Source organism: Micropterus salmoides, unplaced genomic scaffold (assembly GCF_014851395.1).
Source record: "Micropterus salmoides isolate LMB-PRFRI ecotype aquatic unplaced genomic scaffold, ASM1485139v1 Ms_hic_scaffold_18, whole genome shotgun sequence".
In the NCBI taxonomy this organism is placed as follows: Eukaryota; Metazoa; Chordata; class Actinopteri; order Centrarchiformes; family Centrarchidae; genus Micropterus; species Micropterus salmoides.
This window is the reverse complement of record NW_024040928.1, coordinates 12891859-12918812: the sequence shown is the minus strand read 5'-3', so window position 1 is coordinate 12918812 and position 26954 is coordinate 12891859. Positions and strand designations below refer to the sequence as shown.

The window sequence follows — 26954 nt, the reverse complement described above, 5'->3', positions numbered from 1 at the left end:
GGGGGTTGAGGCCAAGCATTTTATTTAGCACACATCTCCACCCTGCACCGCACAGTCAGGACAGCACCGGGCTCTAACAGTGTGCAAGATGCAAGTTGTCAGGATTAGTAAATGTTTGATTCTTTCAAGTGGTCTCACCTTGTTGTTACAGGGGATGGCAATGTCCACATATCTCAGCGGGGAGTCAGTGTTGCACAGGGCAATGGTGGGGATGTTGACGTAGGAAGCCTCAGTTAGTGGCTGATGGTCAGCACGAGGGTCAGTCACAATCAGGAGACGGGGCTCCCTGAAAGCTGCCTGGATCTGATTGGTGAATGTACCAGGGGTGAAGCGACCGTGGAAGGTGGTGGCACCGGTGGCAGAGGCGAACTTTAGCACAGCTCTCTAAAGTGGCCAGAACGAACAAGTATACTCAAGATCTCAGTGAAATTACTAATTTATCTGATAAATTGAACTGTGGCTCAGGTCACTATCAAACCCCAGTCATGGGACGACAGTCCTCATGGTGTTAGCGAAAACCCGGCCGGCTCACTCTTGCACACTTCCGACACCTGAACACCGACATCGGTGCCCGGCTTTAACAGAGTGCGTATCATAGCTCAAATAATACCACTGTAAACCCACTGTCCAGAACAGCAGTGACTCAGTGCAACAGAGCATCAATTTACGCAGCCATCCGTTTTAACTTTACCTGTCCAGTGTTCCTGGAAGAGATGACGCAAACGTCAGCCGGGTTTTCAATGGCAACAATGGCCCTGGCAGCGAGCAACAGCTTCTCCCAGGTCTTCTTCAGGTTGATGATGTACACACCTGGTGTGCAAGAAGACAAATTCTTACTTCAATCACCATAAAAACCTTTAACAGCATCGCCGTGGTGGGGGGAGCATTTCCACTCACCGTCACTTTTTCTCTTGTAGACATACTGATCCATCTGGAAGTCTAAGTTGGTGCCTCCCAGGTGGGTCCCTGCAGCCAGGAACTTCAGCACATCCTCCTCCTTCATTTGAAGGACATCCAGACCTCCGGACATCGTGACCACTTTCCCTGCGTTACGAGTTAGATGGGAGAGCTGGGAAAACAGGACGACAAGCATTGGTCAGGAAACCACCAGCTCGTGTCAAGTCGGCCCATATTCTGACATCATGATCATTATTGATAGATTTTTTTAATTTAAATTTATGAGTCTTGCAAAAAGGACACTCATGCAGCACAGGAGGCATTAACGACAGGCATCCGGGTAACAGAGGCCTTTAAGAGCGAATAACCACAATTCAAACCATGTGTGGACCCACTTGGTCTTTTACAGATTTAATAACATTTGTCACCATTTCCTCTGGGTAAGCTGCGACCATTAAGTCAAACCCGCTTTTTAGAGTCGGGCGCGAGGGGAACACCGCGAGATGAGCGCGTGTCAATGGCTAGCAAGTTAGCTAACATGTTAGCATTATCTGCTTTAGGATAAATTCACACGATATCGGCGCGACAAACAGGATTTATGTTGTCTCGCTGTGTACTTTACGGTTAGTCTATCATTACATCGTGCTCTTTGCGATGTTTAAAGATGTATTACAATTGAATAATGCATTTTTAAACTCACCACGAAACAACGCCGTATGGAAGTCTGACCACACGGTGAAAAGAGGACGCTGGGAGGAAATGACGTGTTATAAATACCACATTTCCAGGCGTGTGATTGGTTGGTTATTGTGAATGTAGTTCTGCAGGTTCGCCACTAGATGAGGTTCATCTACATGTCTACGAGGTTTACGCCATGTCCTGTAATGATGGTAGCAGAGGTAACCAGAGGTTGGACCGCGGGTCGGATGGGTATCCCATATTAAGACAATGGAGATGGAAAGACCATATTAAGACAATGCTGAGACGCTGAGTTCTGACCCGTGTTGCAACCAGCTATATTTGCTAGAGATAAAGAGTTCCAGGCAAAGGGAACATAATATGTACACAATGACACAGTCAGTTGAGAAATAATTTTAGTGAAACTGAAACGCGTCTTATGTCCATAAAGTTATTATACTATAATCCTAAAAGAACACTTTAGATTTTAATAACGTCAAAGGAAAGACTCCCAGGCAGATATGTAGGACATGGCAATGATGTGTTGATTCAAAACTCAGATTTGGGTTAATGTCAAGGACATTAGAGGCGATGGATGTTACAAATGAGGATTAAAAAAAGGGAGTTGTATAAAATGTTTTGGAGCTGTTTTCTGGGGGAAATCCAGGTTGTCAACACATTCAGTCTTTTTGGTCAGTGACCCTGAAGTACTTCAGAATTGATTTATTAGGATCCCTCAAGGCAAAGACATTGGCTGCACGTCATTTTGTATTCAAACTATGCCCCATACTTCTGACACAAATTCGCACACAGCTTGTTAAAATGATGAGGCGCCTATTGTCAAGAAGTTTAGAAGACAAAGATTATTCTTCCAAAATCTCCTATTATTTACATAAGGTTTGTGTGTCTGATGAAGTGAAAAGACAATATCTGGAGACTAAATCCAATCAAAAGTAAAAGGAATGAGTCTTTCTCAAGTATTGTAGTGTATATGTATCTGATCTTTAACGAATACTTAACTAGGCTATTTTAGTAGATAGCTCCCCCTAAATATCTTAATGTCTTACTTTAGCCTGACAATCCTGCACATGTCCTATTTGATATTATGTCACCACCCCCTGTACTGCTTATCTCTGTCTCACAGTGCTGTGATAAGTCTTTGGCCTTTATGTTCTGGCAGTCCACTGCGATATGCTGAGCAATATGTCTTTCTAATCTCTTTGACAGTTTTACAGAGTCAGCCATTGTTTTATATTCTGTCCATTAATAAGAGAAAAGTATCAAAGTTCATATAGTGCAGTTTGGGTACCTGAACTTGAGTTTTTAAGTCAGAAACATGCACCAAAAGTAGTTATCAATTCTGCTATTGGTCCTTTCCACCACTGCTAACTAAATAAGCAAAGATAACCAAAAATATCAATATTGTGTCTCTGGCTGCCTATTTCTGCTTCTGCACGCAAGGAGGACGCATGTGAAACGCAGTGTTGAAATAAGCTTGTTAAGTCTGCCGGGGGCCAAGAATATTCATATTTGCACTACAATATTACTGAGGTTAGCCAGGATTCAGGCACCAATGTGAGGCTGTCACTTCCCGTTGAATCAATTGACAGTAAAAATATGGGTACACAAAAATTAATCTTTCACATGAGTATATTGTACAGTGTTTTTTCTTAAACATCCTTAAGAAGGTAGCATATTTAAGTTACAATGGTAAACAACAAATATTTAAAAAATGTTACATTTTAAAGGCAGATGAATATACCAAGTAAAAATTGCATGCATATATTATTTCGTTTTACAAATAATATAGCAATATATTATATATGCCTCTACAGCTTTCAAAGCGTGTCTTGACAGAACTGATGGGGTTAAAGTGCATTACAGAAGTCCGAGCTGTATCTGGGACACTGTCTTGAGTAATTAAGGATTGCACCACTGCAGGAGAGGCAGGAATTCCCACTGAGGCATTTTGAAAACGTAGAAAATCTCAATGATTGACGGGTTCCAAATACTCATTAAGGATCAGATTTTTTTAACAACTTGTAGTGCAATACAGAACATCACAGCATACCTATATGAAATATTTTCTTCAGAGTTACTAAACACAGGCCAAAAATCTGGTTCCTGAACTTCAGCCATAACCCAGGAAAGCACATTCTCCACACCACTCTTGTAATATGTGTTAGTCATTTAGACAACATGTGGATGCTTTCTTTGCTCTCCAGTCTTCATCTCTTGTTGCAGTGACATATGTAAAGCCACTGAAAGCCTTTGACACTTATGAGCAAAACAAGATTAGGTGAATCTCTACTGTAGCCTTTCCTTTCATGCTCGTTACCGTCTTCACACTGTGACTTGACTTTTATCTCTTGCAAGTTTTTCATCAACCCCCTTCAAGACTTTAATCCGAAACGGGCCATCATCTGCTCGTACACCGTCCATGCCATGGCGGCCATCATGGTCCTCCTCAGTGCCCGTGGAACTGCCCCTCTTAAGAACCCCTGGAGTCCATGTTCCTGAGCGAGAGAGGACAAGGTGGAAGAATAAAGACAGGCGCCACATTTAATCATTAATAGTATTGCACAGTTGGTCTGTTCAACTGGATTTCCCCAAATGCAACTGATGCTGGTCATGAAATCCTGAAGAGCAAGATAATAAAGAATAACACATATTTTGACCCGACTATGTAAAAGAGGAGTGAGCTAGTTACCGTATAGATGTATCTGACAGCCTCCGCTGTCCTCAGCTGTGGATTGACTTGGACGTGTGTTTTAACCACATCAGCAGGCTGCGTGATCAGGGAGGCCAATACACCCGCCAGGATCCCACAGCTAAAGTTAGCCAGGGGGGCGGAAGCAGACGTGCTGATTTCTTGAGGGAAGATGGACATTAGGTATTTAATTGTAATAGATATTAAAAACAATTACTATTTAGTTTCAGGCTTTTAAATGTAAAGAAAAAATACAGCTTAAAACGAGACCAACAGCTACTGTTTTTTTGTGTCAATTATAACATGCTGCTGGTTATTCCTGAAGGGCCTCTTGTGTGTACCTTTTGGCAACGAGGCCTTGGTCTGGCTGTAGAACATGACGTAGATACCAGAGAAAGGAACATCTCTGAGGAGGGTGGCCATCAGGCCAGAGAACAGAGCTGCAGGACCTTCAGCCTGACACACACTGCGCAGAGCCCCGATCACACTCCCATAGCTGTACCTGCCGCACTGAATCACAAAACACACATTTAGTTTAGTTTAATACGCACATAACACATTTGTTCAAATACAGACAACACACAAAACTAAAAACATTTTGTGCATTGTAGCATCTTCTTTAAATACAGACTGCTGTTTGCATTGGCGAAAGTATCTGTATAATATTGATAATTCAATAACCATCTCAAACTCCCAATCAAATGTTTCAATTGAATGAAAAAAATACTGTAAGACATGCTGGTGACAAAAAGGTTGAGAACCACTAGTTGAAGTTGTGGTATTGCAGCATTCAGGGAAAATCTATTTCTCATGAACTGTGATAACAACACACACATACGCACGCACAGGTCTGCCTGTGCTTACTTCAAAGCGTGTCTTGATGACAGTGACCGGCAGCATGAAGACCCCTGCCACAGTCCGGGCCCCGCCTCCCAGCAACACGGCCTCCATGGCCCCCGGCCTGCGGTCCTGGAAGAAGTGTTGCTTTAAAGAGTAGTAGGTGCTGAAGTAGATCCCCACTCCTGGGATGGTCCGGACAAAGGACTAGAGGAGCAGATGGACGAGAGAGCAGAATGAGAAAAGGGGAACTCTGAAGCTGGTGAATTTGTTCACTTTTTTGGATACACAAAGAAGGGAGAGACAGAATTAAGAGGTTCTAACCGGTGAAATTCCTTTCCACAGTCCAAGAAGCCTCTCCGTCCGCACCACGCTCTGGAGCACAGCCACCATCCCCACTCTGCCCGAACTGAAAAGGTCGTCGATGGTAAATAATCAATACTGCGTTCATGTGTGATGCAAGATTTAGCTGAGGCAAACCTTTTTTGTGTTCATCCAGTCAATATTGCAGTCAGGGGTCACAAGGCAGCTAGTGATACTGATAACTCTGTGTGTGTGTGGGTGTGTGTGTGTGTGTGTGTGTGTGTGTGTGTGTGTGGTACAGACTCACCCAGGCTGCTTGCCACTCTGCAAAGTCTGCAGACGGGTCTTGACCAGGTCGAGAGGTTGGAAAAGCAGTGTGGAGCAGGTCCCACTGAGGGAGCCGCACATGAAGGCTTTGATAGCTGGGTGAGCCTGAGGGGAGGAGGGGGTGAGAAGTGAAAGAGAGGGAGGATTTAATGAAAGCTTGACAGGAGGTAGCTAATAATCACTTGATTTACAGCATTAGCACTGTGTGCTAAAATTGTGCTACAATTACATGCTGTAGTAGTGATACCATCAGTGAGTCAAGTATCTGTTTCCAAATAAATGTTTGTGTCCTAAAATTACAAAAATTACTAAAGTATTGGTTCTTTGAGGGTGTTACACCACTGTTGTTTTTTTGGTCTGCTGGTTCCTATAAATTATGTCAGGCCAAAAATGACCCATGTAGCTGTGATGCAAGCATATTTTTACAATCAGAATATTATATAAAAATATTTACAACACAGGTTAAAATAACCTTTTAAATCTAGATTACATTGTGCTTGACACTGAAATTTTAACTCCATGTTGCTTTGTTATTCACACTCAGTCCCCCCTCCCAAATCACTTAATCTGCAGCTCTACAACCACATCTGGACTCCCGGCGGTCAGAAAAAGGAGGCTAAAGTTAGTCATCAGTATGTCAGAACAGTTTTATCGGACAGACAGTGTGCCCTGATCTCGAGAAAAGGCTCAACAACAAGGATGACCCTTATGTTTAAACCTCATCACTTAAATATCAGGTTCACAAAAGTGTACATAATTGTTCCGGCTGAAAAACTCACCAGTGAGAGCTCCATAGCTCTTCAGCACGATGTCTACTTTTTTTTGCCCAACCCAAAAACTCTTCTGTTTTTCCTCCTTTGTCAGTCTTTCACTCCTGTAGTGCTGAAATGAAAAAAAAAGAGGCACAATGAGAAGTGGCCTCTCAGTGATGGGGTTTCTCGCTGATGATGGAGCATGTGCACAGTCCTGCTGTCTGGGTCAGGCTGCAATGATTACACACACACACACACACACACACACACAGCAGGCTAAATATTACTTGTCACCTGACGGACACTGTGTCCCCTATTTGTGACCACCCAACACACAGCTATTCATTAACTAACCAAAGATCACTGTGCTGCATATTAGGATGTCCTGGTGCCTGTTTTGAGTGAATTTGAACACACAATGAACTAATGTAGTGTGTGTGTGTGTGTGTGTGTGTGTGTGTGTGTGTGTAGAAAGCATGAGCACTGGAGTTATCTGGCTAAGGATGGATTCAGCACAGGGTGGGGGGGTTCTCTTGTCTGAACAATGTCTTGGTTTGTTGTCTCCAGACAGATGTTTGTGGGGTTTAATCCCACACCTGCACTTTTGGTTTATACTTCAGTAAGACTCCATGAAGAATAGAAGATAAAAGGAAATGAAAGGTGTGAAGTGGCTGGCAGACATTGCCTAACAACACCAATATCATTTAATACATTCACAGGCTACAGACAGACAGAAATCAGTCAAAGACCAGGTGTGCGGTCTTGTCATCACAATATGATTATTCTTGTTCTGCTGTTGAAATGTTACACAGCATGATATATTATTATTATTTAATTATTAGTAAGTTATATAACGTCCTTACCCTCTCTAACCTGCCTCCTCAAATCTTATGGGGAGACTGACATCACGAGTCTGAAGCCGTTGGTCAGCTACTAGGATAACTGAGTAATTGTCAAAAGGGTCCAATAAACCAAAAGGACACGGTGAGGGTTGTTATTAAAAGGTGCAGTCTTCTTCTTGTGGCAGGGCAGCGGCTCCGCACCTTACTGTTCTGTCGCAGTCAAGTTTCCTCTCCGTCGAGGGTCCGAGAAACAGCAGCAGCCACGTTAATGAACGCGAGTTCTTCTGAGCGACACACCAGGACCTCGGCCGTCACAGGAGCTTTATGCTGCAACGTGAAGGATGGTCCAGTGGGCGTCTCACTGAAAAGTTAACCGGCCGGGTCCTGTTTGACGACGCGGCGTGACGCCACAGCCCGGAGCTGCTGGCTCCTGATAGGTCAACCAGCTGACCGGGACGTGATTATGAAACTTGGTTACTCTTTCTCAAAAACTCAATTTAGGCAGAACAAATGTGTGTTAGTCGATTACAAAACTTCACCCACAAAGTGAGGATGAGACTGATAGATAACTGTAAATATCCCAAATAGCTTGATATTCAGAAGTGAAGAAACTATTTCAATTCTGTACCCGAGGTAATGTAAACACTACCACCAAAATGACTGTATTATAAGTAAAAGACAACTTTACTTCAGTAAAAATATCGTTATAAGCGAAAGTGGGAGAAAGCAGAGAGAAGCAGAGGCAGCAGAATCACTTTGTCGCAGACCCAAGGAGAACAAAAGCCTGTGTTGGTGATAAGAGCCTGAGACAAAATGGAACAGACAGAGGAAAGTAGAGCATGGACACTGGAGACAGAGGCGGGGAAAAAGGAAAAGACATATACTGTAGAACAAAATGCACACTGATATGCACATGTGAAAACACAAGCCATATCTGACACGTGTAGCTGGTGGTTTAGTATATGCGTGTGAACAGGGATGGAGTGATGCACCAGTTTAAAGAGCCATAACAGCTCTCTTAAGCAGAATGCCCACCCTCCACCTTTTCTCGTTTTCCTCTCCCCTCCTCTCCTACCCCCCGGGTTTCAATGAGCTACACCTCAGAATGAGCTGATTACATGCCTCTCTAAAGCTACTGATACCATCGGGACAGGAATTACCAGAGGGGTAAACACACACATGCGCGCACACCGAACAGATAACCCCGACTTAAAAGCATACCGTATTTCTGCTTGTGAGAGAGAGGGGAAAATAGGGAGGGTGATAAAGAGACATGTGGAGGGGTGGGTGTGTGAGCACCGTGTGTTTGTGTGCGTCCACACATACATAAACTCACTAGTGCTTCCTGTGTCAGCTAAATTGGATAAATTGTTAGCTGGATGGTGGGACAGTGACTTATTACTATTTCACCTGTGCAGGCAGTGTGAAAAACAACTGATTATGGTCTGGTCAACATGCAGCAAATGGCAGCAGTCCATGCTGTTTGTCTGTGTGTGTGTGTGTGTGTGTGTGTGTGTGTGTGTGTGTGTGTGTGTGTGTGTGTATCTCTGCCTCTGTTTCCCATCACATCAAGTGTTTGCTTCTGCACCTTACTCAACTCAATCCCATTGAGTCACTTCCCACTTGTGTCATCATTAATTACCTCCACCTTATCTGGGCCAGGTGAAAAATCAATATATTTATTTTCTTAAAGGCCATCTCCTAGTCTGTTTTTGAGGACAGCCGGCGTGGCGGGCCGATGTGGGAGTCATTAATTGAAGGTTGTTATCGGGCGCGGTGCCGTCCAGATCGGCTTTTCTCTTTCTCGACACGTCGCACTCCGCGGCAGCTCCGAAGGGAAGGTGACTTTTAAGAAGAGAGATACTCATTGAATGACAGCAGCGGCAGAGAGAGAGAGGGCTTGGATTTGGTGGAATGTGTGTGAATGTGTTTACTTGTGAGTGAGTGAGTGAGTGAGTGAGTGATGTGCATATGCATACCTACACATTAGCACTCCATGGTTAAAGAGTGCGCCTCACATTCTTCAGTGTCCACGTATTAGTATTCAAACACACACACCAATGCACAGACACACACGAGTTTGCTCTTTATTTTTGTAGTGGCATTGATTTTGGCGAGCAGCTGCGATCCATCACGCAGCGTGGCCTTGATGTTTTGACTTGATGGTATCTCTCTGGTATCGCTGCAGTGACGTGTCATTATTTACTGTTGCCGTGGGATGCGTGGGTATACATTAATTAATCAATATGAGGCTATTCTTCCCATGTTGTCCCCTAGTCCACCACATATGGGCTCCCTGGCTAGACGGATGAGGAGAGGAGAGGGCAGGGTGACTACAGAAATACTGTGCTTTCTGCAAATACCAGTTTCACTAAGACGGAGCACTAAGGAACAACTCCTTGCACAACCACTCACTCGGTGTAGCTTTAACGTTTAGAAAGCACTTTTTAGATATTACAAAAAGAAGCCATGCATTTCTAAATTCAGGAATAGCTCACTAGCAAGCCAACAGGTGAGAGGTTGCCAAATCACTGTAGCAATGATTCACAAAATAAATAAAGTGAAATTAAGACAAATATTTAGGACCTGATTTTCCAAAATGATCTATTAAGCAGCTACAAATAACTTTGAAAGACTCTCAACTTTCATTTTGGAGCTACCTTAAAGATATGCAAGCACCGTTTGTTTTTATAAATCTTGTAGGTTGTGTTAACTCAAATAATAGGTTCTGATCAGTTTCTGCACATCCAAAATGTACAACATCTATGCTCATACTGTATGGGTCAATCAATCGGCCACGACATGGGCACTCACACTGAGCTTAAAAATGTAACCCCTGGTTGGTTTTGTCCACTGACAATTCCAATAAAGTTGATTTGATCAAGATGAACACATCCTCCAAAGTGTTGACAAGAAAGAGAAAGGCAGCCTTATACTTTGTGCAACTCTACTATGAACAGAAAGCACGAAGAAAAAACAGAAGAAAAAACCTGGCGCCGCAGATGGCTGGAAGATGCAGACAATATGGTGTGTCTGTTCTGCGGCAAAGTTCAGTTTTTATTTCTATCACACCACAGTCTCAGTCAAGACTACAGTAGCAACAAAGTACTGCTCCAATATTATTTAAAAACTAGATCGCAGCCATGTGGCTCAAGCTGCGCGACAGATGACTTCAATGACAAGTGATTCTAAAATTAGTTGGGTGCTGCCCACAGAAAAAGGCCACGCTATACTATCTATAGATATAAGTACCTGTGCGTGTAACTAGTGTAGGCCTTTTCTGCATGCTTACCCTCAGTGGCAGGAAACAACGTTTTTCCTTCAGTTTTAGTCTCAGCCAGCTTGCCGGTCCTCAGCAAAACCTCAGCAAAGTTTTCCTGAGGCACATCTTTGTAGGACTTGTACACATCTTGACTCTAAAGGAAAGAAGGGACAGGAGAGGGTGATAAATAACTACCTAATAGTTATTATTGCACCGAGCGAATCCCAAAAGCGGGGAGCGCAGATCGGAAAATGACACAGGGAGATGTGATTAAGGTGACTGAGCGTCTTAATTTCCAGTCAGACAGATGAGAGACGGAGTAAACAAATGAACTTCAGAGCCCAATGAAGCCTTTTAACGCAGGGCCTTTTGATAATTCATTTATAGGATTCTTGTATGCCAAGTTAATTCTAAAGTGTCTGAGAGGTGAACAATGACGTTTGTGCTCTCGCCGGCCTCAGAGCTCTCGCTTTAGCACGCAGTGTTTCTTGTCTTTCTTCGCCGCTCTTGCTCTATCCATCTTTCTGTCTTGTTGCATTTGTCTCTCTTTCTCTCTCAATCAGCCTGTCCTCCCTCACCATTTCCTTCATTGGAAGTGTTAAGGTAAAAACCAATCCCATTGATCAGCCGGCTCATAGACAGATGGACGCGGGGAGCCATTATTGGTAGATGGATGATGGAAGATGGATGAACGTTGGAGATGGAGCGGAGGAAGGGATTTGGAGAGGCCTATTAAAATGTCATGAGAAGAGATGTATCGGCCTTCTCTGTTTCCCCCCGCGTCCACTCTTTTAGCTATCCACATGATTTGTGTCTCGGAGTAAAAAGCCCAGTCAGAGCCCAGGGCAACCATTTTATAGGCATAAAGGTCAAACTACTCCTTTTCTTACTTTTGTTCTTTTCTACATCCATAACTCCTTTCATCAATATTCTTTCCTTTAGGATTTTAATACTTTCACCTCCCCCCCCTCCATCTAATGCATACAGTATAATTCTGTTGTTTTTTTTTTAAAACTACATCTCCGATTTTGTTTGCCGTTAACATACCATCCTTCTTAAGTTCATCCGTCTTTTCCTGCAAAGTACCGTTAGTACTTCCAAATTGCTTTTGGCATTAAAATGACTTAGTCTGAAATCAATATTCATTTTGTCTCAACACTGTTTTTGAAGGAATTTATGAGTTATAGGACAAACAAAAATCTAATTAAATGCCTTAAGTCATAAACCTACTCAGGCATTGTTGCTGTAATTTAAGAAGGTGGCCTGAGGGGGAAAAAAGGAGGAGAAATAAGAAGAACAGGAATTTGAAGAGGAAGAAAAAATAATGAGCCGTGAGACACACTGGTTTTAAGCCACTCACCGGGTCTACATAGGGATCATCAATGAGTTCCTGATAAAAGGGGCTGCAGCCTTGACGCTCCAGGTTGGAGTTCTCACACGCCCCTTCCTGACTGGTGGCTCCTGCGCCATGACCCTGAGGAGCCATCAAAACATCATTAAACTTTCACAACATGCCCACAGCACTGTCATCTCTCTCTGTCCCACAGCTCACATCCTCTCCGTTTTTCGCCTTCCTTAGAAACATGTGCACCCGCCACCCGCCCCCCACCACCACCACCTCCTCCCCCGCGCCCCAAATGGCTGCCAAGACCAGAGACGCCATCAATCTCTGCCCCGGCGACCACTGAGCTAGTCCAGCCGCCAGCAAACCACCAGATATTGAAATATTCAACAGTTGGGCCAATTAATTATGCAGGAGATGAGCTCTTGATTGGTTGTTTTTTAGACGAGGCCTGTGAAGTCTGGGAGAAAGAGTGTATGAGATATGGGAGCATGGGCAGACTTGCAAATGTATCTTTTTACACACACTGTCAAACATACATACTGTGCAGCTACGGAAACAACAGCGTTAAAAACAAGCGTAAAGCAAATACATCTGCAGTCATTGTTTTGTTATTGTTGCACACACTACTGTTTATGCATCAATAAACACACATGTCAATACAACAAACTAAAACCACACACATTTAGAACCACAAGTTAGTTAGTTAACTCGACACTTTATTGCCCTTGACTTCTGCTTCACCACAGATCACATCAATAAAAAACAGTGATCTTACATGCTGTGGCCGGAGGTAGTTGAGCGATTCCTTCCACCAGCGGTGGTCGCTGACTGCGGTCAGGACGGCCTTGGTGGTCAGTCCTGTGGTGGTCAGCACTTCCATGGTCTTAGCAGTAGTCCTGTGCAGCAGGTGCCCCGCTGTCCCCACAGGGGAGCCCACAGAGGGAGCGCAAGCCTGCAGGCAAAGCAGGTGACAGAGGTGACAGGATGCACAAAAAAACATGACAGCCAGCTTATTCTAGTGTGTCACTCAGGTGTCCCTGGAGTACGAGCCACTGGAAGAGTCTTTACCACTTGAAATCATCCCTGCATTAGTGCTACAGGATCCTCTGAAATGTGTATTTTTCTTGCAAATGAAAAAGCAGAGGTGTTTCTCTGATCGCTACATCTGTACTGTTATACTGAGGACTCTTGAGGATCAGTGTGGTATTAGACATGGTTGTGTTCAATTTCATATTAGGTACTTGAAATGAACACTTCAATAATCTGCAGGGCTCTTTGTGTTTGTCAGTTTGTTTTTATACTGCATAAGGGAATTACAATATGCAGTGTTTAGGCAGCACAGAGCCCTCGCATCCCTGCCTGAGAGACAGACAGTGAGCACTTGTCCAGAACTTGTGTGTGAAAAGTCACAGAGTAAGTGCTTGGTTGTGTAGTTGTAGTCGGTGTGGGGCAGATTCATTACATGACTAGGATTACACATAAAAAAAATAAATAAATTTAAAAAAAAAACTTTCATTGACCCCAACACCTTCAAAACACAATTGCTTGTTTCTTAAAGCAAAAGTTTGACATTTTGAGAAATATGCTTATTTGCTCTCTGGTGTTACCACTCATATATCTGTCTGTCGTATATACAGCCAGCAGCCAGTTAGATTAGCTTAGCATAAAGACTGGAAGCAGGGGGAAACAGTCAGCCTTGATCTATTCAAGCATAGCAAAATCAACCTACCGGCACCTCCATATCTCACTAAAACCAAAGCGTAAAAATGTCAATTTACTGTTTTACAGGGGGTTATCCGCCTGACTACTTCTAGGCTCTGAGCAGTAACTTCCTGGGATCTCTGCTGGTTGCCTTGCAGTGGCTCCCAGCCAAGAAATAGTCTGGCACATACACTTATATTTCTGTACAGATTAAATAAACGAAATATAATGTTTTAATATGTGAGCCTCAGAGGTGCTGGTAGGTGTATTATGTTACCTTCCAACTGTCTGTAGCTTCATATTTAATGGACAGTCATGAGAGTGGTATCAATCTTCTCATCTAACTCTCTGGCAGAAAGCAAATAAACAGATTTTTCAAAATGTCAAACTATTCCAAAGTAGGATATTGTCAAATCTACATTCAAGCTTGATCAATCTTGCCTACATTGTTCAGCCATTCCGACAATAATAAGAACTAAAGGACCAAAAAAACAAACCCCTTTCACAACGTTTTCATCATCTTTAAAATTAACTAAAATGAACAGGTGAATGGTGCATTGCACTATGAATTGCATTCTTGGAGTATTTTTGAAAGCGCACCAATAGTTTCCATGGTGTGTTGGCTGCTGCACAATTGAAAAGGATTTTAAAACCAAATTTAGAGAGCCGGTGGACCGGGGCCAAATCATTTAGTGCCTTTCATCAATACTTTATTTGACAGGGGATTGAGGGTCAGAAAATGAAAGGAACTCAAACAAACATACACTCAAGATGTAAAGAAAAACACACACACCCACACAGAAAAATAAATGCACCTCTACAGTGTGCACGCACACACTCATCTAGAGTTTAAATACACACAAGTGAGGAGTACCGACATCAATACAGCAATAAAATGACAACAGACGGCTTCAAATGAGCACACATCCACACACAAAGGGGATGCAATGCAAGTCATGAAACATTAACACCCACTCAAGGCATCATAAAGCTGGCGCTGGGGAGGAGAAGGGGAGGCATAAATAAACCACGAGAGCTGAGCAACCTTAACACTAGATTTACACCTCATCAAATATGGAGCAATTGGAAAACACACAAACCGAACAAAAGGACAGGGACACACCCACACTGGAATAGCAGAAGATACAACTCAGACAAACAGCAGAGGTATGGTAATCATATTAACATACAGAAAAAAAAACATATGGAGACGCACAAACCTTTGCGGAGTCTGTCCCGTCGACCTCTCGTCCACTCTCCTTAATAACAGGCTCCATTTGATAGTTAACTGCCTGGTACAACACCTGGAGGCCAGAAAGGAGGAGGGAGGAGGAAGAAGGAAAACAAAAGATGAGATTTGGTGTTTTGTTACACAACCTACTGTTTTAGCACAGCAATCTCGTTGGATTCGTGGTTAAACTGATATGTGGTTATAACGTAACGTAAAAAACACAATGGTTTTCACTGTGTTCCTTAAAAAACATTTTTGAGTCAGTATTGTGCCGATGTCTTTCAGTACTAATATAAAAAGGTCATTGTCTAGTTCCTGTTTTGTTTTTTTAATCCCCTGTTTTGTCATATTCTTTCCTTTACTGACTAACTTCTTCTCTCAAAACACTGCCCATTGGCCCACAGTTGCTTTGCCACACAGTATGTTTAAAGCGAAAAGTACAAGACAGCTGCGAACCACAGGCAAATAGTCTCAGTTAAAATATAAAAAGTAACCAGAATTGAACTTATTTGAAATTCAACAATTTCCTATTCTGACAGGACGGAATACAGTTAGGGGTGTGACAAAATCTCGTAGAACGATATTTCTAGTCGCCTACCGCAACAGCATGACGGCACATGATAAGAAAGCACCTGGTCCATGATCAAGTTGTATGTTATGCTAGGCTAGACCAAGAGATTAATATTCACTCAATTTAAGTTATTAGAGTAGTTATTACAATTTTAGTAATTAGTGTTACAAATTAGGATTTCAATGGTGACTGGACCTCTTAAATGGTTTTGGCTGTTTGCTGATTCAGGTCATCATTTTGTATATAAGATATTAACTATTAGTACAAAATAATGGTATTAGCTCTAGTTGTAAAAGAAAATAACTACATAACTACTGTATATATGCCAAGTATCGGTACTGGTTTATAAAAAGCTTTATTGGTCAAACCACAATGAAAGATGAAGAGCGACCTGAGTTTGCAGATCACTGGAGGCAGCCAGGAGGCCGTGGATGTTGTCAGGGGGACAATGGGTGAGAGCGAAGGCTAAAAGCTCCTGCCGGGCCTCCAGGTCTCCATAGCCCTCACACTGACCGAGCAGACTGCACACATCCCAGGCTGGACTGTAACCTGTAGGAAGAACAGATGGAGGCAAACAAGGAGGGGGGGTAAGGTAAAGTAGGGCAAGAGAGGAAAGGAGAAAAAAAGGGTCACGTTGTTTTTAATTAAAAGTGAAAATGAGCGGGGTTAACAGCAACTGCAAAGGTTACGCAGCAAAGAGGAGATGATACAAACACGCAATATTAGTCTCCTTCTATCTCTGCTAATCTACCCTGAATACTATCAGATAGAATCCCAAGGCCTAACAACAGCCACCCAAGGTAGAGAACACACATATTGTATGAAAGAATTTGCAGAATATAAATGCAGAGGTACTGATGAAACAGTGATGACAAGTGTAACCTTCAAGCCCTTGGGATATATAAATCTAAAACACGTTTCCATGTGAAGAAAATATCAGGCCGATGCCTTGTAGAAACTGTGCTACATTTGTTCCAGCTTCATCACTTTCAAAAACCAACAAACAGATTAAATTATTCCCACTGTGTTCACAGACCGAGAACACCAGTGCTTATCTGATTACACCTTCTCTTTCTCCCCGACACCTTTGTTTCCTCATCCACACTGTGTCCCGTTACTCAGCGCTGTGGCAAGACTCAGTGACATTCTATTCACTTTTTACTGGTGTAACACAAAAACGGGGGCAGACAAAATATCATTATCACTGTGACCACGCTAAATCCCTTCAGGGTAACTCAGCAGAGCAGGCAGTCTAGATTGGAATATTATTATGATATCATTCTCCGTATTATTGTTCTTGTGCATGAACAGACACAACATCACATTTGAGAAGAGTTTGAAACCATAAGACAAACCATTACTGGCACCAACTTAAAGAATCACCAACACAAACCACAGTGTAAGTGCAGAACATGCAAACCTGGGCCTTTTCCATATAAGTACATTTTTGATTATCATTCCTATCAGTTACAGGAACAACTTCCTTGTTGAGTTATGGGTATGCAGACTCTGCTATCGGGTTTTATGGCAATATCTTTCAAAACAATCCAATCACAAAGTGAAAAGGGCCAAACATTATTTGTCATTGCCATTTTTACCTTTGACAAATGTACTTACTGTGTTTGCACACACAAAGATCATCAATGATTATAACTGACATTGTGAGTGCATTTACTTTTAATTTTACTTCCAGATAAGCGGTATAGGTAAAGAAGGCGGGAGTTTGCTTGAAACAAACTACCTCATAGAACGCTGTCCAGCCATGCTGGATGACAAACGTTTTTAAGCTGTTCTGGTGGGGTGAAAAGCCAGCTGTCGTGAGAAAAGAGACGAGGGGTGATAATCATTAAAATGCGGATAATCGCCCGCACTTTGGACAATCTTTCCTGAAAGGCATTCATAGTGTTGAGGTAGTTTGTACATATGAAAAGGAAGACTGAAAGAAAGAAGCTTTCTCACCTCCCAATCTCCCCCGGAAAATCACTGCCGTAAGTGGGTGTGAGTGTCACATTGTCAGTTTTGGAAAGAAATTGTCAGACGCACACCCTTAGTTCAGACATCATAAGCATGTGGAGGGAAAGTGTTTCCAATGCTACTTGACCATCTGACAAGCACTTTTTTTGAAGCATACTGTCTAGCTGACGGCTCACGTTGCTTGCCCTGATTGATACTATGGTAAATCACTTTTAACATTTGTGAGTAAAATGTTAACCAATAGTCTTCTGCCAATAATTTTTGATGAATGCCACCTTCTACCAGCAACTATGTAAGCTTGCTGGTAAATATCTAAGAATGACAAGAGCATTCAAAACCTATAAGTATTCATTTCTGGTTTATTCAGGTTTGTTAACTGGAAAACTTACACTCAGACATCTGTGAAGGTTTTCAGTCATTCAGGTCATAGTTATCCAAGGAATGTTAAAATCAAGGGCAACTGGACTTGGTTGACAATACTCGAAGACGTTTCATCCCTCATCTGTGAGACTTCTTCTGTTCTGACTGACTGGTAGGGAAACTCAGCAATTAAACCTCTGTAGCAACCTAACATCTCATCTCCGATATGAGACGAAACTTCTTCGAGTATCTTCAGCCAAGTCCAGTTGCCCTTGATTTTATCATTCCCTGGACAATAAGGACATGATGCTATACTGCATGTTGATTATTTAACACCGATGTAAACTAAATCTGACTGCGTTGTACCTTGGACAGTATGTTAGCTAACCAAGGGTTCAGAGAGTAAAAGAGAATGTATAGCATTTTCAGAAATAAATCACTTTTATGACAGTGACTCTGGTGGAGCTCTATAGCCGGGAAAGGCTTCTGTTAAGATCCAAACAAATTTGCCAGCTAATGAAAGTTTCGGGGGAATCATTGCACCCATGTAATGTTATAATTGAACCAAATGAGGGGAAGGGCAGACAGGCAGAAGGGAGGTTCACATTAGCTGTTCTACAGGCTTCACGGTTCACTACATACCTGCAGCCATGAGGTCCTGACAGTGGATGTAGGAGGCCTTGAAGTCCAGACACTGGAGAGCTTGTTCTGCGAGCAGGGTCAGCACTTTGCCTTTTCGCGTAGCCTTGTCATCTCCTAGATACATACACACATACACACACACGCACAGATATTAATTCAAGCAGACATCGACACTGGATAGAAGCAGCACACTAACATGAAAGTGTTTTTTTTAAAACTGTCAACATCACACACTGAATGGCAAATCCCACAATCCTGCATATCACATACAACATCTGGCTTAATAAACCTCTTATTAAATCTTCATCTGACTACATTCTCTCTCACACACACACACACACACACACACACTCAAGTTTGGAACGTAAGGATGTCCATATATATTAGCTGAACCACAGACCAAGCCCGAGACTACATGTTAATCTGCATCAGCCATAAATAACGATATTGACGTGCCTGTTCCTCTCAAAGCGTGACTATGAAATATCAAAAAGTATCATGTCGCTGTTTCGCTCAACAGGAATAAATCTCAGTTTGATATCTTCAGTGTTGGTGGGATCTGTTGGGGCGTTAAAATTCATGTGGAAGGACAACCTTTGATCTTGGTCTAAGCTCAATAAACAAAAAGGAGAGGACTGGACGATCAAGAGAGGCATAGGCAGAAACAGGACTTCTGAACAAACCTTTACACTGAAGATCAAAGAGATGAAGAAAAGCGAGAGCACTGGATTGTTCTGTTTGTGTGTGTGTGTGTGTGTGTGTGTGTGTGTGTGTGTGTGTGTGTGTGTGTGTGTGTGTGTGTGTGTGTGTGTGTGTGTGTGTGTGTGTGTGTGTGTGTGTGTGCGGTGTGAGTAATGGGTAGATGTCAAATGCTTTTAAGGACACATTCTCCGGCATTTATTTCAAGCCAATCAAAGTCAGACATCTTGGGAAAGCCATAAAAAGCCTTTACCTGTTGTTGATGGGCCAATCAAAGAGCGGGATGAAAGGTTGAAAAATGGCAGAAAAACAACAAATAGATAATACTCAAGTTATACACTTTGACTTCAACATGAGGCTCTTTACTGGATCACCAGGACCCTTTCCAAGTCAGCACAACTTCATTCTCATTTGGAATATCATAATTATTGATTCATTCAGACAAAAACAACATTTTTTTCTTACCTCTACCGCAGGACTGAATGATTTAAGGAGCATTTCTGTAGACCGAGGCAGGAACCAAACCCTTTGGGTTTTTAAGCGGTGTGCTGGTGATACCTGCATTAAATATTCACCACAGAGCCCCAGAGCTATGCACCCTTCAAAAGCCTCCCCCCTGCATTTATTTATTTAAAAAATTGTTTATTCCTCTTCTCATCTCCCTCTGCCTCATTTTTTCTGAGGCCACACAGTGAGAGCTGCCTGCTGACTGAATGTGAGCAGAAGAGAGACAGAAATGCCAGAAGGCCGGTTAGCAGGTTCCCCTTTAGCTGCCGACAGGCCTCAGTGAGAGAAGACAGAACGAGGTACGAATTAAGGGACGAGGGACAGAAGAGAGAGGGAAGAAACAGACATGTAGAGACAGGCAGACAAACATGTTTGTGGTCAAGAGCTCGTGCTTGAAAGTGAACATGAGAGGCTAGAAAGAGAAAAAGACTAGAACCTATAAAAAGAAAGAGGGAAATACACTGGCAAGGTTTTAGAGCACGTGGGATGTTGCTTAAAGAGCCAAGACCTCTTTAAAGTACATGTCGTTCCACAGCACGCTGAGAATTAACCCGACAAATGTTTCATTTCACTTCTTCCTCTACATACTGTACATACTCAGATACTTGCCAGGTCATGCATTTAAAGTTTTGGTCCAATATCACTGTTACATCTTAGTATCCCACCTGGACAAACAGGTGTTTCTGCCAATTACAAACATGAGGTTGACATTTTAAATAAAACACATGAAAAAGGACGTTAATGTAACTGGGTCCTAATTATAAAACTGTTGGTCCAACAAATTGATCTGATTACTAAGTTGAATGCCCCTTGTCAGCATCTCTCAGCTTTAAAAGTGGTTTGAGGATCAATACTTTCATCTTTTCTTATGGCAATATTAGGCAGCAAACAGAGCTTCAAAGGGGCCAAGCCGTAGGTGCCTCGACTGCAGCCACAACAAATATAAAAATTCCAAATGTTTTACATGGACAATGTAGCATTCTCAGAACTCATAATATCATCTAAAAAACATAATCATCTATGAAGAACAGTAATTTAGATTTGGACTAAAATGAGGACAATGAGGATAAAAACAGCAAAAATGACCACCAAATGAAACAGCTCCGTGAAACAGTCAGCGACAGAGTCTCATGAACTTATTATAACTGATTATACTGGTATTTATGAATGGGCTGCAGTTCAGAAACATCTATCCTCTTAACAAAAATCCTGGTGTACAGACGTGACTTAACAGCCTAGCACCGAACCTGCCCCTGATAGTCATAACTACATGAAACGTGAGCGCAGAGAAAAGGGTTTAGGGAGCACACAAAGGGATGTGTCTGGGGAATTAAATTTGCTCACTCCTTCAGGGTGTGTGTGTGTGTGTGTGTGTGTGTGTGTGTGTGTGTGTGTGGGGGCGTGTGTGTGGGCGTGTGCGTGTGCGCTTAAGTATGGATTTTTGCTTGCAACACCGCTCATGAAGATGAATTTCCCTCTTGTGTGAGAACTGTCGGTGCACTCACTGAATGTACCCACACATGCCAGGGTACGTATCTGTGCCTGGTGTGGGCGGTCCTTTCCCACTTAATCTCATGAGCTATTGTCATGAAACTGCCACCAGGGAAGCGTCTTGTTCATTGAATGTTTCCCTCACACACGTGATAAAACCCAAGAGAAAACTGTGATGAGGTCAGTGGTGTCAGACAAAATGTAGTGTGTGTGTGTGTGTGTGTGTGTGTGTGTGTGTGTGTGTGTGTGTGTGTGTGTGTGTCGGTGTGTGTGTCTCTGTAGGTACCTGCCACTCTGAGAAGCGAGGCCAGATTCAGCAGGGTAGTGGACTGCTTGTAGGCGGTGGAGCAGTGGGCGATGCATTCTTCTATGAGAGACAGACGGTCTGATCGCAGACGCACTGGGAGGGAGAGAAGGAAGGCAGAGGGGGAGGGGTGTCAGACATGTTTTGCTAATTACTGTATTCAATCTAGAGCAGCTGAAGATACAAATGATCGAGCGTAAATGATGGATGCAGCTGCTGTCTTGATGTCTGCAAAATAATACAATGCTGTTTAGTTTGCAAAAGTAAAGCCCCACCCTGACGATAGATATTGGTTGATGTTGATGATGATAAGGTTTTTTGCATAATCACGCAACATACTAATAGGAAAATCTGCTCATTATTCTGTAGAATTTTTTACACTTGAAAAAAGGAGCATTTTAATTATAACTGACTTTAACATTAAATACAAGCTACACATTTTTGATTGGAAAACATAAGTAGAAAATGTATTATTATAAAGGGAAATTAAAGTTTTATCATTTATTAATCATTTAAGTCATTTTTTTAAAAGCTAAAATTATTTGGTCTCCAGTGTGAGGATTTGCCATTTTTCTGTATTTGCTGACAGACCACACCAATCACTCAAGAAAATAATCAGTAGATTAAATGATGAGTAAAAATCATATTCATCAATCATATTTCCAGCACCCCGCGACCCGATCCCGGATAAGCGGATGAAGATGGATGGATATTTCCAGCACAACTATCAAAGTTGAAATATGCAAAATGTATATAAACACAAATATAATAAATAATATAAATTCAGCCTAATTTTAATTATTCTCACAGATAAGAACTGCATTCCACTGTGCAATTCTACTCTATAATGACAAATAAAAAACCTTGAATAACGATGGTAAAATATTGTCAACCACATCATTTGTTACCTGTGATCCTGTAAAAAGTACCACAATTTCTTTCATAAATGTGCCTTCCATGATTTTGCTGTTTAACATCTGGGAACTCAAATGGCAAAACATGAGTCTGTGCATTTATACTTTTTTATTACATGTTAAATTTACATACTAGTGCACAATTCTTAGAGATTCAATGCTCGTTGTTTGACATTACCTATATGCGTTAGATTCACAGGACTGTAGTTAATTTTTAGAAAGGTTTTCAACTTTTTCAAGATACAGGAACTCCCCAAAAAACATTTCCATATTTTTCTAAACTTGCACTGAAAACCTGAGAAATAGCATGTTTAGTATCTCCACAAGCCTCTGTGCTTTCTCTGCGCCCTGCTGAGGATCTTTATGGCTTGGCATCACTTTGGGCGAGGCCTAGAGGGATTCTGGGGAGGGTGGTGTGTTTGAAGCATCGCCTACGGCCATAGGGGGCTGCAGGAGACAGCCTAAGATGGATTACATATGCTCGAAACTATTCACCTCATACTTCTGCATGTTTATCTCAGAATGTGCAAACTTATATGGGATAGAAAGAATGCGTATTTTTGTGTGGACAGTATGCACACATGTTTCCTTGAGCCAGTACAAAAAGAATAGTTTGAAAGCACCGCAGGCAATACCAGAACCAGTCCAGCCTTGAGCACTGAAAATAGGGTTTATACAATAATCACTGATACAAAACCCGTTGTTTTTTCTTTTTCTTACATTCTCTCTGCCTATGTTTCTTTCTACTGTCATTTCTTTCCTTTATTCCTTCCTATTCTACCAATAGTCCTTCCTTCCAATACTTTATTCCCACACTCTCTCCTGTTCTCACTTTGTCTCACAGGTAAGAATAAGTGGGCAATGAAAAAAATAATACAGGTAGACAGCAGGGAGTGGGGAGAAAGAAGAGTGAGAGTAAGGGGGCAAAGGAGGTGTGAAAAAAAGTAAAAAATGAGGGGATAAGTGATGCAGAAAAAGAAAAGAGAGAAACAAGGAGAGAGATGGGGAGAGAGAGAGAGATGGCAATTTATGGCTCTCTCTGTCACAGCGGCTTTATGCTGGCAGCTCAGTTTGATGAGGGCAAAGGGGGGAGGAAAGCAGAGGCCTTGGAGGCAAACAACACATCGGTTCAGAGGTGAAGCGATGAGGGGCCAAGCTGGCTCATTCTGGCTCCACAGTTTCCTTTAACAGAGAGCCATGCCTGGAAACTGCTGCGATAGGGTACTGACGTGGAGCCAGAAAAGGAGAAAAAGAAAGTGTGTGTGGAGGTGAATACTGATGGGTCAGATTTACAGCAAGAATAAAAAAGGAGGGGTGTGCGTGCGTGAGAGAGAGAGAGAGAGAGAGAGAGAGAGAGAGAGAGAGAGAGAGAGAGAGAGAGAGAGAGAGAGAGAGAGAGAGAGAGAGAGAGAGAGAGAGAGAGTGCATGCGTGTCTCTCAAATACTTTAATCCTAATTAGGCCATCAGGCAGATGTTGTTTGCTCAACAGTTGATCCATAAATAACCATATATTTACACATAAGAAGTGACATATGGAGGGATGGAGGAACTCACGGGGGGGGGGGCGACGACTTGGATGGTGCATAGGTAACTACATCCTCTACATGTCTGAGTTTAAATTAAAAACATTTGTATGAATGACTCCTACAAGTGCACAGAGAACAAATTCAGGAACATAAGCACACTTTTAGGTTAACTGAGCAAATTTTCTTCCTGGACACAGACATAAGCGTTTTACTGTACCTTGCAGTGGCAGGATGCTGACGCTGAAGTCTTCCAGTTGGCTGAGGGCGCTGATGAGGTCCAGCTCGTCCTGGATGGCCGGAGGACAGTCTGTAATCAGCTGGAGACACGTCCTGGCGAAGAAAACAAACCAGTTAGGACAGGTGACACATGACCACCAATCAGTTGTATTAATATGTCCCAGAGGTAATCAATCAGATGACCTTGTGAAATCCAACATAGAAAGTGAGGTACAGTAGGGTCCAAAGGGTTAAGTGCAACATTTTGGAAAACATGACTAGATGTTAGATGAGATAGATGGATACCACTCACATGTCTGTCCTTTACATATAGGGCTACAGGAAGTAGCCGGTTAGCTTAGCTTAGCACAAAGGCTTAAAACACAGGGGAAACAACTAGCCTGGCTTTGTTAGAAGGTAACAAAAGTGGTGAGGCTACTCAAATGGATTTATTTACAAAGTCTAGACTAATTTGACAGATCTAAGACAGGGGAGTTTTCTCTTGCAACACAATCCACACTCATTACCCTTAATAGGATTATGTAGCACATCACTCAGAATATGTAACAAGACAACTAATGTGTGAGTGCGTGTGCCTGTTTAAGATGCATGTGTACACTCGTTTTCTTGGTTTCTCATCACTCAGTTATACAGCAAAGCCAAATACAGCACAGACTGAGAGAGAAGGGGGGGGAACTAAATGATTAATTTACAAATAAATAAATCCCACATAAAACAACAGCTTAGAGAGGAGCACTGACGTCAGTTAAATGGAGAGGAGGGAACTTGTCCTTCAGATGTGTATTCAATGAAGAAACGCACACTGACCCGCACTTTTGTTTAACCCGCACAGTGTGTGAACAAAGACAACTAACAGAGTAGAAGAGGCGTCTCAGAATCCCTATTGTAATGAAAACAATCCAAAACACACATCATCAAAACAGGTCGACACAAAATCGTAAAGAAAGGAACTCCGCAAGACACTCAGCGCACAGCCTCCCACTCTTTGAGCAGGGCTGAAGTTCTTGCCAGGAACAAGAGGTTTGTCTGGGCAAATGAGAGCAGAGGAAAGGGCTGCAGATGGGCGAATGAGAGACAGAAAGAGGGCATGTTGATTATGTGCTCGTGCTGTGAAGTGTCTGCAGGCATGTGTATGTGTGTGTTTGTGCACAGAGACTGAAATTCTATTTCAGTCTTGATGTGCTTTACAGTATCTACTCTGTAATTTGCAGGTAACTACTTCCTGTTAAAACAGACACACCGAAGAACAACACTCTTTTGACCAAAGCAGGCTGTGCACCAGCAAATTGAGCAGCGGCATACTGACGCAGTCGTCCTCAGTTTTTTCTTTCTTCAATTGTGTCATTTCCGCTCCAGCTCTCTCCTACTAATTCAAGGACTTGCAAGATGAGCTTTGTCAAATCTGAGAGCGACAACCAGCAGCAAAACGAAGCATCCGTTTGGGGCTTATTTCTGACTCCTTTGCATTTTTTTCCTGCATAATGGTTGTTAAAGTATTTGTACGTTTTTCTCACCAGAGAACCTAGTTTCAAAAAGCTACACTCAAGACATTTTTACACAGTAATATATATCTAGAACAGAATTGAAATGAAGACTGGCCTAAAGTTTAAACAGCGGAGATAAAGAGGCAGAAAGTTAAAAAGTAATAACTATAATTGTCTGCAGTTACTAAACCAATATGAACGATGATGAAAATAAAACATGCTTGGCATGTTGGATTGACCTTGTCCAGTTCTGAAAATAATATGCATGTAGGTCAACTTCCCTGGGGCCAGCTGGAAGTAAAAGCACCATAATAGTTAATTGAGTTAAAAATAAATCAAACTCTGTACTGGCAGTCCAATTTACATGTTTTGTTGAGAAAGGAAATGAAACTACATTACAAATAAACCTATTTTATATTATTAGAAAAAAGCTCAACTGAACTATATTTTAGGAATTTAAAAATTTTCAAAGCGTGAAACGCTCGGTGATTTTTTTGGCTACTTGAGGTCAACGCAACATTGCCATATTGTCACCTTATAAAGTTGATGTTATACACATGTAAGCAAACAGTTGCTTATTTACACTTCAGCAGACACAGCACAACATTAGCGTTTATTTGTAGATGGATGCAAGTCAAATATTGCCTCTACTTTTAGTTGTGTTTTGGTCTCCACAAACTTCTCAGGGAAATACCCGACTCTTGAGCCGCTTAACGTTATGAACTATGTTCACTAGCTAGCTACTGACTAGTAGATAACTCTGTCTGTCTGACGTTTGGTGCAGGTAAGGAAGTGTAAAGTGAGTTTTTAGAGCTTATTACATTTCAGAAACAGCTGCCTGAAGCAAGTGGACACAAAGTTGATGACAGCAGTGAAGAGTGAACCAGAACACTAAAGCTGTGGGCCGCCAAAGCTAAATAAAGAGCTGAAAGATGCTAAAACCATACATGGAGCTGAAAAGAGCCTCAGTGCTGGGTGATAGTTCTCTGTGGGTTTGTCACTACACACGATACCTTTCATATTACATGTGGTCATTTGACTCATTGTTCATGTAAAGAAATTGATTAAAACTAAGATATAAGTACTTTCTTCAGATTTTCTGTATCTACTGCATCCATGTGGGCATTTCTCAGGCTCTATGTGAGTGGGTCTCTTCAGTCTGTCCTGAGTGATGCTGTGGCATCACTTTGGTAGTTGGAGGGGATTCCCATGTTATTTTAAGAGGTATCTTTTTGTCCTTGTGTAAACTCTTCCCCGGTGCCACTGACCGCATCCTTTCAGGACACAGGAAAGTGCAGTTTATGTATCTGTACCAGCGTGTGTGTGTGTGTGCGTGCATGTGCGTGTGAGTGTCTGTCT

At 42.2% G+C, this 26954-nt stretch overlaps 2 protein-coding genes across 2 annotated transcripts in view; both read right to left on the bottom strand.

The window, feature by feature from the left end:
• nbas (NBAS subunit of NRZ tethering complex) overlaps positions 1-26954 on the bottom strand; it is a 198421-nt gene that overhangs the window by 112473 nt on the left and 58994 nt on the right. Inside the window, exons 32-39 of the mRNA XM_038726982.1 lie at positions 24092-24204; positions 21416-21529; positions 18433-18546; positions 15848-16005; positions 14875-14958; positions 12729-12905; positions 11969-12082; positions 10639-10762 (exon numbers count right to left, since the gene is read on the bottom strand). Of these exons, the coding sequence (XP_038582910.1) occupies positions 10639-10762; positions 11969-12082; positions 12729-12905; positions 14875-14958; positions 15848-16005; positions 18433-18546; positions 21416-21529; positions 24092-24204 (998 nt within the window). The remainder of the gene's footprint in view (positions 1-10638; positions 10763-11968; positions 12083-12728; positions 12906-14874; positions 14959-15847; positions 16006-18432; positions 18547-21415; positions 21530-24091; positions 24205-26954) is intronic.
• On the bottom strand, positions 3700-7700 carry LOC119908984 (mitochondrial glycine transporter A-like). The gene is made up of 8 exons (XM_038726981.1): positions 7368-7700; positions 6532-6634; positions 5733-5857; positions 5447-5531; positions 5150-5329; positions 4627-4795; positions 4286-4446; positions 3700-4091 (listed from the first exon to the last, which is right to left on the bottom strand). Exons 2-8 carry the CDS (start codon positions 6544-6546, stop codon positions 3969-3971), a joined length of 858 nt encoding a protein of 285 aa, XP_038582909.1. The 5' UTR covers positions 6547-6634; positions 7368-7700; the 3' UTR covers positions 3700-3968.

What these genes read in the sequence shown, in the direction of transcription:
- LOC119908984 (XM_038726981.1), bottom strand. An exon ending in CAGAGTGGCAAGCAGCCTGG is followed by an intron (nt 5,532 to 5,732) that starts GTGAGTCTGTAC and finishes CGACCTTTTCAG; the next exon opens with TTCGGGCAGAGTGGGGATGG. An exon ending in TGTGGAAAGGAATTTCACCG is followed by an intron (nt 5,330 to 5,446) that starts GTTAGAACCTCT and finishes CTGCTCCTCTAG; the next exon opens with TCCTTTGTCCGGACCATCCC.